Source organism: Mytilus edulis, chromosome 5 (genome assembly GCF_963676685.1).
Source record: "Mytilus edulis chromosome 5, xbMytEdul2.2, whole genome shotgun sequence".
NCBI classification, from domain to species: Eukaryota; Metazoa; Mollusca; class Bivalvia; order Mytilida; family Mytilidae; genus Mytilus; species Mytilus edulis.
The window spans coordinates 19,369,465-19,384,507 of NC_092348.1; the positions used below are offsets into that span (position 1 = coordinate 19,369,465).

Sequence of the window (15,043 nt, forward strand, 5' to 3'; positions counted from 1 at the left end):
ACATACACACTCTGCTCACACATTAGTTGCATTGAAATGATTATCAAAACAATAACGGTAAATAGAACTGAAATATTTTCAGTTCAATATCAGTAACAATGTTCAATAAATATTTTATGAAAAAAAATCTCAACAATAATTAATTAAATTTATTCTAAAACATTTACTAGAGATAATTTTATAGGAGTTTGATTCAATCAATACAAAACGGTATATGCACATTCATTTTCGTTCATTCTTATATATATTGTGGTTAATAACTTCGACCATTCGTCAGCTGTGCGCTTTTAATTACGTATATTGTCGATAAGCTATAAGAGTTAAACAGATTTTATTTTTTCCCAGAATTCAATAAATTGGGCTAATACGTCACGACCCACTCGAGAATTCAACCAAAAAAGTTACAAATACTTGATTTTCTCCGTTATTAGAAGGAATATAAATTTAAAACTTTGCAAATGTGTTTTTTATGTTAAGATGAACATAATTAGATGATAAGTAAAAAATCGCGAACTTTCCCTTTAAAAAAAATAAGACATTCCGCTAACGTCAGAGAGTTTTGTGAATATCAACTATATGGTCATTTTTATATATTTCCTGTTTACAAAATTATGAATTTTTCGAAATACTAAGGATTTTCCTATCACAGGCATAGATGACCTTAGCCGTATTTGGCATAACCTTTTGGAGTTTTGAGTCCCCAATGTTCTTCAACTTTGTACATCTTTGGCTTTATAACTGTTTTGATTTGAGCGTCACTGATGAGTCTTGTGTAGACGAAATGCGCGCGTCTGGCGATCTAAATTATAATCCTGGTACCTTTTTATAACTACTATGAGAGTTTAATGCGTCGACTTTATCATGAATTTGACTACTGTTCCTAAATGTCTAAAGATATTACGGCAGAGCACACCTCAATTGTATACATTTCATGCATGATATGTGCCATTTGGCAATCATCTGTAGAATCCACTACTAGGGTACAGAATGATCAATCGGCCGAGTTGAGACGAATGGGTAATGTGCTAGGTGGGAATATTATTGTTTGGGTGGCTGGTAAAACTACTTTTAACATAAATTTTCAAAAACTGATATAAGTGGTTCAGACATTTGAAACGTATCTTTTTCTTGATAATCCCATTTTCAAAAGTTTGAAATACGTAGTGTCTAAACAATATGTCAAGCTGTTAATTGTCCCAAGTCTAAACAATATGTCAAGCTGTTAATTGTCCCAAGTCTTTAACAAGAATGTGTCCCTAGTACACGTATGCACCATCCGCACTTTCATTTTCTATGTTCAATTGACCGTGATAATGGGGGGAAATCTCTAATTTGGCATTAAATTTAGAAAATCATATTATAAGGAACATGTGTACTAAGTTTCAAGTTGATTGGACTTCAACTTAATCAAAAACTACCTCGACCAAATACTTTAATCTGAAGTGGGACGGACGAACGAACGGACGCACAGACCAGAAACATAATGCCCATAAATGGGGCATAACAATTCGGTTATTAGTAACTAAAATCTTCAAAATCTGCAATGAACATCAAATTAAATCAACAACAACAAAAAACCTTGATCCCACGAATGAGGCTCCTTACCTTGGGATCGGCAGGTAATAATGTTGAGAGGTTAAACTATGTTGTTCTATAGATCTCTCACATTATAAATCTCGATCAGTACTTGAACTAACAGAATATGCATAAATGAACATAAAACGGTATAGGGAAAACCTTAACTTTAAAATAATGTTCAGGTTACCAGATAAAAAAAAAAAAACACAATAACAACTTAAACAATCCTAAAGAATAATATATGTTACCAAGAACTCTATTAACTATTAAAGTACACTAATTGTTTAAGATTTGTTATTTCGGAGCCTTTTATAGATGAGTATGTGATATGGGTTTTGCTCATTGATGAAGGTCGTTCGGTGATCTATAGTTGTTAATTTTTGTGTCATTTGATCTCTTGTGGAGAGTTGTCCCATTTGGTAATCATGACACATCTTATTTTTATATTCAACTACCTAATCTCCTAATAATCCCGTCGTACGGCGTACTTTCTAATATCGTCGGTTGTACTTCATTGTAATGTGCGTACGGCACTGTCATAAATAAAGCTACATGAAGACACGATATGCGCAGAACGATTTCACTTACTGTCGTTTCAGAAGAACAAAACATTTCATCCTGCTGTAAACCACAAATTAAGCGAATTAATTCTGCAAATTTTCTTTCGAAGTATGGAACCATGTAATAAAATATCCTAGAGATCCCTACTCTTGTACACAAATTATTGTTCTGAAATATGAAAAATGTTTGTTTTGGACCGGGTTTTTTTTTGTCCCTTATTGCTACACAGCTATTTAGAATATTTATCAATATGCCCATTATAAGAACGTGTTGACGGAAAATGCGTGAAATTGTTAGCTTTATTATTCATGTTATTAATATGAACGTAACAACTTGAATTGGATGCGAAATGCCTTCTTTTTTTCAGTTCCTAGTTTAATTTAGTTTAAACATATTTTATTTGCATAAGTAGCAAAAGGGATTGGACACAAGTTATAACAACATTAGAGACGTCCTCTCCCAATATAAATATAAACACAGTTCCTGCGAATGGAATTATGATACTTCTACAGTGAAACCCATTTAGGACCATAAATATAGACCAATTTGAATCAATAACATGAATATTCACGACCTCCATTTGTGATCACAAATTTTAAAAATATTTTGGGGGTCATATATGGGCTTCCGTACTTAGTTTACCCAAATGCCTCTATCCATACTTTGATCTGCCACTACATTATGTACAATTAAGAGAGATAATACAACCCATGTATCGATTTACATCAGGTTTGGGTTCATGGTTTTGTTGGAAGGTGTTAAATTATTTTTTCTAATTATTATTATATTTTTTATATTTTTTTTATTTTATTTTTTTTGGGGGGGACCTTTGGATTAATATTTAGTGTTGTTAACCGTATTTATTTTGTTTTCCATTTTGGTGGTGGGAGGGGGGTGGGGGTGGGGGCGAAAAGGGTGAGACTTACGGACGTTTGTTGATTTATCAATGTTGTAACAAATCTGGGTTTATCGACAAGAACATGAACGACATATTTGCGTTACATTGTCAATCAGAAACTGCAACTGTTGCTGATTTTGATACTTTTTATATTTTATAGATATAATTCACAATGAAAACATGAATACCCAGTATATTGTTAGTGTATTCTGAAGAAATAAATGACATATTGTCCTCATTAATAAATTAGTATTTCAAGAAGTTTAACGCACAAGACAGATAAATGAAAGTATAGCCCGGTGACATTTTTGTCGTTTATAAATAACTAATGAATGTATTGTGCCAAACTAAATTGAACACAGCATCTGTTTGGTTGCTATGGATCTCTGCCTGAGGCAAAGTTTCTTCATTTAAACGTGACCTATATGTAACTATGAAGCCTATAGCATAATGTAGAAAAAGCCGCGTTAATACGATTTTGCCTTGGGGTATAATACCCGCCAGTTCAATGCCGACGCCGGTAAAAGCTCATTTAAATGAAGAAGGCGGATCTGAGAAGCTTTAGAAAATTTTAGTGGTATATACATGTTACAATAACAGGGGAAATTTAGTGAAGAAAGCATATATTTCAGGTAAAGTTATATTTGTTATACATTCATGATTCATTGATCTTTTAGTTTATTGGTATTTCATGTTATTGTGTGTAGATAATCCATTACGCTGTGAAACTTGATTAATTAATTATAGCTTATACAATTTTCATATTTCTTTTTTAATAGAAAACAATAAATCAAATCTATCGTTGGTTTAACAGGGGATCATACATTGATAGTAAAATGTTGTATATATATCTCACTGATGCAAAATCACCACTGTCCTTACAACTTTAATAGGAAATCAACAGTTCCCTAATAAGGAACCAAGTTTTCGTTGTTTTATCATCAAAATAACCAAAAGAAATTTTGTTAACGATTATTTACATGTATTTATGTATTTTCAAATCGACCAGTTTATTATTTCCCACAGAGTGTCCCTCTTTGTCAATGAATAAATCTACCCGCAGGCTATTTGTCAAATTATAATGGTATTTATAAATGTCAATATTTAAGTGTTATAGCTTTATTTGTAATTTGAATATTCATGTTTAAACACATAAGTGACAAAAATCTCTTGTTATTGATAATTCTCTAGATAATGATTCAGTTAATAAATATAAAATCATATGTTCTTAAAATATTTCAGATTATTTATTTTCATATCATACTTAAAATTTAAGTCCTTAATTATTGCTCGAAGCATATATACATGTATATGATTAGTACTATAGCTGTTACATCATTGCCTCTTGCCTTTAAATACTTTTACACCTCATGTCCGCTACTCTCGTGTCAGGATTAACATTCCGTCCAATTACCCACAATGGAACATCATCCGTAGAGTGATTCATTCCTGGTATAGACTATACATTCAAACTTTTAGGATGGAAACATTTTTAAAACTGTTTTTTTTTTTTTACTATAGACGAATGTAGTTGAATGCATTGGTGATTTTAATTTAGTAAGAAACGGAAACACAACCATTTAGAACATGTCAGTTTGTAGTGTACAACGCACATTCAACCTGAAAAGATATCCGATTAAGATTTGTTAAGAAATATACTAAGCTGTACAATTCAAATATTCTGGTATGAAATAAATTTATGTTGGCACAAAAATGTTTTGTTTTACTCTCTCTATCTTTCATGAGGGTTCCTTTGCGAGGAATGGTTCGTAATCGTATCCCAAACAAATAAAAGTTATGTCATGGTCAGGTTATCGCGTCTATCTTAACTTTCGTCTTATCATCAGTTCACCTTCTGGATGCCATCAATTCATAATTTACCATGATAACTAGTCCTTACTTGTATCGTAAGAGTTGCACGAAAAACGTTTTCCTCTTACAAATATTTCAATTGCCCTCCAACTCTTCGGTAAATAATTCATGTGATTTGTCAGTTGCAAACTCCAACCTCCACAAAGAAGTGTTTTTGTATAAAGATTAAGTTCTGTAGTTCAGAAGGCAGACTACTGTGATACTTCATATATTATACTATAGTATACAGATGTCGTACGTTCTAAAATTATGGTATCTCTTTTTCCGTTGATCTGACTTTTATGAAATACATAATCACGTAAACTTCTCAAATTTTATAACTATAATAGCGTAATTATTTGGAATCCTTGCAAGGTCTTCATGTCTGTCAAACAGGATTCCTCTGACCTCCATCTTGTTCAACGGAGCAGTGATCAAAGCTTAGATTTCGTGATTATGTCCATATATCTCAGAAACTTGAGCAATTATTATATGCTATTAATGATATATAAAATATGGGATGGTTGTAAGGTGTACATGTCCGTCAGGCAGGTTTCATCTGATCTTGACCTCATTTTCATGGTTCATTGGTCAGTGTTAAATTTTCGGGATTTGGTTCGATTTAGGTACTATAAATATATTAAGTCGACTTCAGGTGGCATACAGTTTGTATGTAATGCTTTAATGCTTGCAAAGAGTTCTTTTACGTTTGGGTTAACTGACCTTTACCTCATTTAACCTGAATAATGGATATTTGTAGTAAACCTTATGATAAAATTCAAGGACGATTACTAAAGAGGACGAGATTAAATCTATCACCACTTTTCTGCATATATGCGGAAATGTGGACACTTTGATATATGAGATATAAATGACATTTTTTTTATATTTTCATTATAGATATTGAATATTGAAACCTAATGGGCGATGACGTCTCCGGTGCCAAACCAGACATCAGCTTCGCCTAGATCACTTCACAATGGCGTTTATTCAAAGATACCGATGTCGGGAGTGCCATGTCCCGCCACCCCAACACGATATACAGCACCTGTACATATAGATGTGGGAGGTGTCATCTACACAGCATCTCTAGAGACACTCACGAGGTAAGGTGGCAGATAATATCAAAATAAGAAGAAGTGGTATGATTGCAAATGAGACAATTCCCCATCAAAATCACAATTTGTAAAAGTAAACCATTATAGGTCAAAGTCCGGGGTCAAAGTACGGTCTTCAACACGGAGCCTTGGCTCGTACTGACCATGAAGTATAAACGGCCCCAAAAATAACTAATGTAAAACAATTCAAACGGGAAAACCAACGATCTCATCTACATAAAAAACGATAAGTTCATTTTGAACAGTCCAGACGGTTCTATAACCCTCACAGTCATTTGTTTCATCCGATGATCAAAACCTCCATCCTATTGTTTCCACAAAAGAAGAAGGAGAGGCCTTTGTCATTGCTGGAAACATGTGACAGTGATATTCTTCCTGTAAGATTCACTAGTCTATCCCTAATAAAGAAACAAGTAAAGAGTATACAGACGTTAAACGGTTCACATGATATACAGTCACGGAAGCTTTTGGATAAAACTTACATTTTGCAATTGAATTCATTGCAAAAAAGTTAAACAAAAACAAAATAGTCATAATTTAGAAGAAAAAACAACAGATGATGCTGGTACACAGGGAATAATAATCAGCACCAGCAGGCCATGTGTCGTTTATCTTAGCATCGATATTGTAACCGTAGAACTGAGGTTACGAAGATATGGCTCTTGGGGATGCATTATTTAGTACGTGTTTCTTAAATCTAAAAGTACGATGACTATTGTCAAACTTGGAGAATGAAAATTTCATAATACCTGCAATTTATATAACTGTGAAATATGCTATAAAATGTAAAAACAGGCCACTGATGCTATCCTTAATCGATAGATTTTTTCAGATATGAAAGACAAATAATTACCAGATCACAAGTTGGATTTCAAATAAAAACCTATATTGAAAACAACTCTTATGCAGTTTTTGTTTATGATTATGTTAATGTGTATGTGATGTATAAAGAAGCCTCTGAGTTATAGTAAAGTCTGGTAATAAGAAGCATCATCGGCATGTTCTGACCCTTTTCTTCTTAAGATACGAAAATTGATCAACTTTTAACGATTTATTTTTGCAGCACATGTCTTAGGAATTTTTTAGTTAATAATATCTTACCCTCCCTTTTTTTGTTAATTTTTAATTTTGATCATTTTATACAAGCTGTTTTATATATTAATCCGATAAGAATTTTTAATGTTGTCAGTGCAAGTGTGGTTATGTTATTATGTTAATTGGCTAATATTAGATTTACCTTAACATAATGCAGTCACACCCTTCTTTCTTAACACATAAAACATAACTTATTATTTGAGTCGAGCAAGCAGTGTAAAGTTATCCCTAAAACTTTTTAAAGTGCTCCACTTAAAAAAAATATATATACCTTTTCCTTTAATTTGTACTGAATTAACGGAAGAAAAAAAATATAGACAAATGCAGAAAACATTCATCTTATAGTTGTCACAATAGAAAATATACATATAATTTCATAACAGAATCATGGAGAGGGTGGTATACTTCATTCACAATGTTTGTCCATTCGTGTGTTCGTCTGTCTGTCTATCTATTCGTTCGTCAGACCGTTACATTCTATTACATTAAGCAGCGTTTATAAATTTGAATGAGTTGGTGCTTGGTCAAGAACTTTACTCTGTTCAGTTATTTTTTTTTACCAGACAGTCATGAACTCACCGTTTGATGTCCCCTTGATTTTTTTTTATACAAAATGGCCATGTATGTTTTCGTCTATGCATCAGTCGTCAAGTGAACGAATGCGAGTATATAATTTACGACAGCAGTATTATGTAACTTTTTTTGTTTCTTAAACATTAATCTACCACGTTTCTTATTAAAAGTCAGCATGATTTTAATGGGTAACAGGTAACAATTATGATTATCAAAATATTTAATATGTGGTGAGGTAATATGCATAGTGAATGCACGACAGTGCTAGATGAACGAGGCAACATTTTATAAAATATAACAAATGACAATGCCTGTGGTGTAATTTTTTACCAACGATTTTTATACTTTTATAATAAGAGTATTGTTTGATATGAAATTAAGATGGATTGCTATTTGTGGCAAATGTAACATGCACATCATGGTGAGAACAGGGTAAAGTTATTTGCATTTTAATCCTACTTTGTACTGAGCCATAGTTTAACGTGCTAGTTCACAAGGAAACAGTTTTCAGGAAGAAATGTAAGACGTTAAGCACGTTATTCAGTCTTTTTGTTTAATTTGACCATTTCTTGATGCATAAGTAGTTAACTTACAATGTTGTATTCCGGACATCATATTTTGAATGTCATACTGGTAATCATTCTACTTTATTGTAGCTATTGCTCGTAAATGGTAATTTTAATAATATTAGTGATTTTGGATGTTCAAATGGATGTTCGAAGAAAGAAACTGACAATTATAATATAAAAACATAATATGCCAGGAAAGATATAAAAACGGCCGTAATTGTCAGTCAACTCTTTGTAGAAATGATTGACCTTGAAAGACTATTTATTCACATTTTTGTGTGATATTTTTGGTAACTATACTTAAAAGAAAGAAACTGTAAATATTACAATACGGTCAGGTCTACAGATAAGATCGAAATCATCATTCGACTTTATGTAGAAGAAATTACCATTAAACGGGACATTTACCCCTATTATTTTGACAGAAACTATATAGAAACTGTTTTAGAGAATTTCAGTGTAAATTTCAAATTGATCGACAAATTATATTTACAATTAGTCATCACAGCTGAAATTGTAATAGTATACTCCTTATAAGAGTTGTTGCACTTGAATAACGATTATTTACCAGTTTTGTTTTTTGTTGTTGCAGAAACTATTGTAGTATATTCAGAGAGAAACTTGGAAATACAATTACCTTCCGAAAAAATAGATCTTCTGTTTATTCAACAAGGCCAAATTCGTCCGACGAATCTTTATAGGAGTTATTGCCCTTGAATGCTAATTTTTATCATTTTTGTCGGGTTTTTTCAAGAAACTGTAGTAATGTGGTATTCGTCTTGACCATTGTTAAAGGCCGTACGGTGACCTATTGTTGTTAACCTTCTACTGCATTTGGTCTCTGGTGTAGAGTTGTCTCATTGGCAATCATACCACATCTTCTTTTTGGACAGCGACTTACAATTTAACATAAGAATAAACTGTAAAGAGATTACAAGAACAAAAAGAAGATGTGGTATGGAAATACAGAGCGCATGTTTAATCCCGCGTTATTCTTTGTGTCAATCTATTATTGATTGAACACATTCTAATGTACTTATAGTTCCAGATGAGTTATGATCTTGATCCGTGATCTGCTAAAAGTGTAATTTTATGTGAAAGTAGCTTTCTTATCAAATATCATATTGGGTTGTATCAGAGTGTGGACGCGAAAAAATAGTCTAACAAAAGTATAACACAAGTCAGTTCATTCTTTGGGGTCATACCAATCTACGTATTACTGCTTTTATACACCAAACTACTAGACGAGGAAAAGTAGGTCAACGTCACCATATTTGACAGTCAGAAATTTCAAAGGCTTTCCACATGCCTAATCTTCCGTCTCATTTGAAAAGCTGAGACTTCTTTCATGTTGATGATCAGATGATTTGGTCATGGTTAATTGAGAATGGTACGAAATTCAATTTGGTCATTTACATGCAGGTATAGATCATTTATAGGATGAGCAGTGCATGCGCAAGACTTATTTTTCCTCAGGTTAAACATTTCACTTGTAAACTTTATATGTGGTGATAGCAAATGCTTTATATTCTTTCAAAAATCAATTATATAGGAACATCCGCTCAACAGTTCGTGAAATTTCTCATCTCTTTATTAATATTTTATTAAACCTGGAGGCCTATATAACGTAGTGTTCATAACAACTAAATATATCTGTAAGCTGCTTGAGGACTTTTTCTGCCTTATTACTCAGAATTGATGACAAGGCCTACGGGATCAATCTTCTGTCGACAAGATCCAAACTGTTGAAAGATTTACACGAGAATGAAGTTTTTTGCCCGGAAACATTTTATACTTAAGCCTAATTGGATAGTCTTGCTACATAGAAAATATCCGCTGGAAATAATTTAATTTACTGGCTCAAATATAACAGCTTAGAGCTGGATTTAAATATTACGTGTCTTAAAATTGTTTTGTATTGAAGTAATAATACACAGTCTGAAAATGCCAGAGGATATCCAAAAGTACAAGAATGAATGTTTGAAGATTATGTCCTGATGTGAAATTTTAAATTAAAACGTTCAGTTGAATGTTTGCCTTGAAGGAAATTGTATTGCGATCTTTGTATTGGGAAAGGTCTAGAACAAAATAAGAACTATTTGTATAAGTACAATTCTTGTCAAAGCAAAAGCTCACTCGACTTCATGGTGACATATATAATTACATAACATGTATAATTCACACAAAAAAAAACCACCATAAGTTTTGATTGGAAGACAAAAAGCGCAAGGCATTTAAAAATTACCTTTTAATTTCCAATATACTACACATTTGGGTATCAATTGGGAAACAGTATTCCTCGTATTTTCAATTTGATTGTAGAGCCTTATAAATACTTATATAAAAAAAAAGATATCTTTTTTTCCATTTGATAATCAAACTTTATATGACATATATTGGTAGGATTTTTATGTTAGAGTATCAACTTGTGAAAGATCTATATTTTGTGGGTAGAAGACTTGAAGTTAGGCTTCCCCTGGCATATGCAGAAGGTCGTAGATCTCCTTTGCATGGTCAAATAACTTAAAGCAACAGTTATGTTTTTGCGCTTTAGGCAATTTCTCATTTTGTTTGAATAATTGACCAGTGTAAATATTAACTTATCTAAGGTTACCAGAAGTCGCATGACTTTGACCGCTTTTCGTGGTCCAGTAAGCAATGTGAAGCTTTCACTGTTGTATCATTTTTTTTTGGACAATTAGATTAACTAAATGTGAAGGGGCATTTTACTCTATTTTTTGTTTCACTCACATTCAAATCTAAAAGTTGTGAAATTCTAATATTTAAGAGATTATATCTGATACTAAAGGTATAATCTTTACAATTTTACATATTTTCATAAAACCAGAAAGCAATCAAAAATGCTACGCGTTGGTAATAAAAGTATTGTGATACACAATCAGGGCTTTCCATTGAAATTGAAGTAGAAGGCTGAATTAAAATTATAGGCGGCTGTAACATGCGTTCGGCGAAGCCGGACGTCCACCAAGCTGTAAGCTTGGTGCCTTACGGCAGGGGGTCTGGGGGCCGCTCAAGGCCCCCAGAAGCTCTGCCATAAATAGAGCAAAATCCTGCATTCTCGCAATCTCCTGGCACCTAATTTCATCTTTCAAATGACCATTTTTTATGTATGAAATTAAAGAAAAAAAAAAAATCTCAAAGACTTTTTTTTTTTTATGTTATAGTTTTTTATTTTCATTTATTTATGCTTAAAATTCATTTACTTTTAAAAGAAATTTATTTATATAATAATCCGGTTTGTTAAAAATCTTGATCGATTTATTTTGCAGAACTACGTGCATTTGTAAACAAATGACCCCCCTTTTCTCTCTAAAGACTGGTACGCGTAACTAAAATCATACAATTATTTTTCAAGCATTGACAGAAAATTGATATATCCTCTGATTTTCTCTTTTAAACTGTTCAATAAGTCGGATACATAAATTATTTGGAAATGTTATTTATTTGAGGTCGAGTCGACAATATTCTACTTTCGTTTTTGACCTTGATTCTCTGAACACCACGTGGGCCTTGAAAAATGAACTTCAAAAGATACTGTTTTCCAGATTCTGAACATTATGATCTACTACACTTTCTTTAATTTGACTGATATTATTCCATAACATAAGGGACCGTTCAATATTTACCAGATGGATGGGCCGGTGCATTCTTAATATTGTTTCATTAAAAAAGTTAACGCCCATCCTTTTAAATTCTGAAAAAAAGTTCTTGCCCATCTAAAAATTTCTATAAAAAAAGTCCTTGCCCCTCTAAAACTATAAGACAATCAAAAATGATTGAGGTTCTTTTTCTATTTTAAAGTTTTTAAAATTTTATGTCTTGAAATCGAAGAATAGACTTTGGTGTTAATACAAAATTTAAAATGTGCTAGTTAATTCCATATATATATGTATACATTTAGTTCAAATATGAATCATCTGTTCTACTTTTGGAAAAAGAAATTATGGTCCTTTTAAGCAAATATAGGCAGGCATGTTTTTGAATTTGATGCAGCCTTTTTCGCCTATGAACTAATTCCTAAATTTGACAACTGAACAACAAACTATCAAACAACCTGGCATTCTGTAAGATTAATATATAAATGAGAAAGCTGTATAGTTATATGAAAATCTAAGTTGATTTGAAAAAGTTAAAAAAAAAATTAAAGGTGACCATCCAAATTTGGTCTAAACTTAAAATTGCAGCTTTTTTTTTAAGCTATTAACTAAATCCATAAAAATGAAAGCAAAAAAACAAAGTACTAAACAGCCTGGCATTCAGTAAGATCAATATAAAAATGATATAGCAGTAGAGTTTTATGAAAATGCAAGTTGATTTGAAAAAGTTATAAAAAAAATTAAAGTTGACTATCTGAATTTAGCCTAAAATGAAAATTTGAGCTTTTTTTCTTACCTATTAGTTAAATCCATAAATTTAACAGCAAAACACCTAACTACCAAACAACCTGGTTTCCTATAAGATCAATATATTAATGAGTTAGCTGTAGAGTTTTATGAAAATCCAAGTTGATTTGAAAAAGTTACAAAAAAAATTAAAGTTGACTATCTGAATTTATCCATTACTAAAAATTTGAGCTTTTTTTCTTACCTATTAATTAAATCCACAAATTTAACACCAAAACACCAAACTATCAAACAACTTGGTATTCTATAAGGTCAAAATAATTTATAAGATAGTCCGAACAGAAAATTCTAGCTTTTTTATTCCTTAATTAAATCCTTAAAGTTGACAGAAATGAACCAAGCTACCAGTTTTTGAGACATGTTTTGAGAGCCCGCAAAAGAAATTTCCTACACACCGATAAAATTGATAGAAAATTTTCCTATAAAATATGTTCTGGCCCATCCACTAAATATTTTAAAAAAAGTTCTCGCCCATCCAAATATTTCCACAAAAAAAGTGCTTGCCCCGCCCCATTTTGCACCGGCCCATCCATCTGATAAATATTGAACGGTCCCTAAGATTGTCATCCTATCTGATTGTCTTCACGTTTTAAAAGTAAAAAAGCAAACGAGTTAATGACCCTCGGACGCCTGTACCAAGTCAGGAATATGACAGTTCTTGTCCATTCGTTTTTGATGCGTTTTGTTTTTTGATTTTGCCATGTGATTATGGACTTTCCAAATTGATTTTCCTCTGAGTTCAGTATTTTTGTGATTTTACTTTTTTTTGTTATCATTCAATGACCACCGGAACGTCTCTCTTGTTATCTTTGAAAAGAAACGATGCATTCTGACTTTAAACAGACAACCAATCAGTGACCTGAATTCATGTGAACTATATTTAGCCCAAGGTAAACACTGACTTTTCATCCTTGTTTATCGTGACCGCGACTTTGCGAAAATACGTCTCTCGGCTGCCTGTAAACATTTGAAAAAGATATTATTTTCTTTTTGAATTTATATTTTTGTCAGTGAAGTAGCCGGCACTTGAAGCCACCGCAAACGGCGGATTTCCGCCGGCTACCGGCTTCAATGGAAAGCCCTGCACAATAGCAAATTTAACATGATTTTGTCAAATTTTGCATCAAATGACGTCGTTCAGCAACCTGACTAATTTTATAATCAATTAGATTGATCCTACATAGCTTTACTTTCAACAAATTTTGATTTTGTTAACAATTTTAATTTCTGATATTTTTTAGGGGGTGAAACTCTCATAATTCGTGCAAAAACCTGTCAAAATTTCGGTTAGAGGCTATTTTCGGGCATTTATAATGTGGTGATCGATGCTATTATTTAAGTGATGACTATTATATAATTTCAAGGGTTAAAACAAATGCTTCTATGGCACTTAACTTTATTACATACTGCTGTTATTCTTTTTTCTAAAAACTACGAACGTTGGTGTAAGTTTAGTATTTGCGGTTTAATTTATATGTTTGTACTCTGTCTTTGTAGATATCCAGAATCAAGACTTGCAAAATTGTTCAACGGAAGCATTCCCATCATCTTAGACACTCTCAAGCAACATTACTTCATAGACCGTGACGGAAAAACATTCAGGCATATTTTGAACTATCTCCGATCTTCTAAAATAATCCTACCGGAAAACTTCTGTGAGCACGAGCAGTTATACGAGGAGGCAAAATATTACGAGTTGCATGGTTTAGTACATCACCTTGAAATTATTAGAAAAGCAAAAAATATCAAAACAGAGAAACCTGATTCAGCCATTAGCGGAAGTAGCAGAGAGTTTTGTGACTGCATCGCAGTGGCCATAAGTCCAGATCTTGGCGAGAGGATTTCACTGAGTGCTGAAAAACGTCTGCTTGAAGAAGTTTTTCCTGAACTATCGTCTGCATTGATGGATTCAAGAAATTCTGGATTTAATTTAGACAGTCACTATGTTATTCGATTTCCTTTGAATGGATTTTGTAAGCTTAATTCTGTTCAAGTGTTTCAAAGACTGCTGAACCATAGTTTCCGTGTGGAAGCATCGACTGGGGGCGGCGTGGAGGGACAACAATTTAGTGAATATTTGTTTACGCGTAACAATTGTAAAAAGATTTGAGAAGGAGAAATTATCACGTCAGTACTTATTTTATAGCTTACGGTGAAAATCAGGCTCTAATTCTGTGTTTTAAAATTCGCGGCACCTCTTCATAATCATGTTGGACTTTTCAAACTTGACCACTGTCCAATATATTCATTGTTGATATATTTACATATACATGTTTATTATACCTTAGACATTCATTGAAATCCAAGTTTAGTATTATGTTGTTTTATTTTGTATTTTATGTTAGTTAATAAGTTATGAATAAAATGTTGATTGCG

General features: G+C 32.4%; 1 protein-coding gene across 1 annotated transcript; it reads left to right on the forward strand.

Moving 5' to 3' along the window:
* Positions 1 to 3,438: 3,438 nt before the first annotated feature.
* Positions 3,439 to 15,043, forward strand: LOC139523155 (BTB/POZ domain-containing protein kctd15-like). The gene is made up of 3 exons (XM_071316959.1): positions 3,439 to 3,669; positions 5,789 to 5,994; positions 14,165 to 15,043. The coding sequence occupies exons 2-3, from the start codon at positions 5,816 to 5,818 to the stop codon at positions 14,775 to 14,777; spliced, it is 792 nt and encodes a 263-aa protein (XP_071173060.1). The 5' UTR covers positions 3,439 to 3,669; positions 5,789 to 5,815; the 3' UTR covers positions 14,778 to 15,043.

What these genes read in the sequence shown, in the direction of transcription:
- LOC139523155 (XM_071316959.1), top strand. Translation starts at nt 5,816, where the DNA reads ATGACGTCTCCGGTGCCAAACCAGACATCAGCTTCGCCTAGATCACTT. An exon ending in TCTCTAGAGACACTCACGAG is followed by an intron (nt 5,995 to 14,164) that starts GTAAGGTGGCAG and finishes CTGTCTTTGTAG; the next exon opens with ATATCCAGAATCAAGACTTG.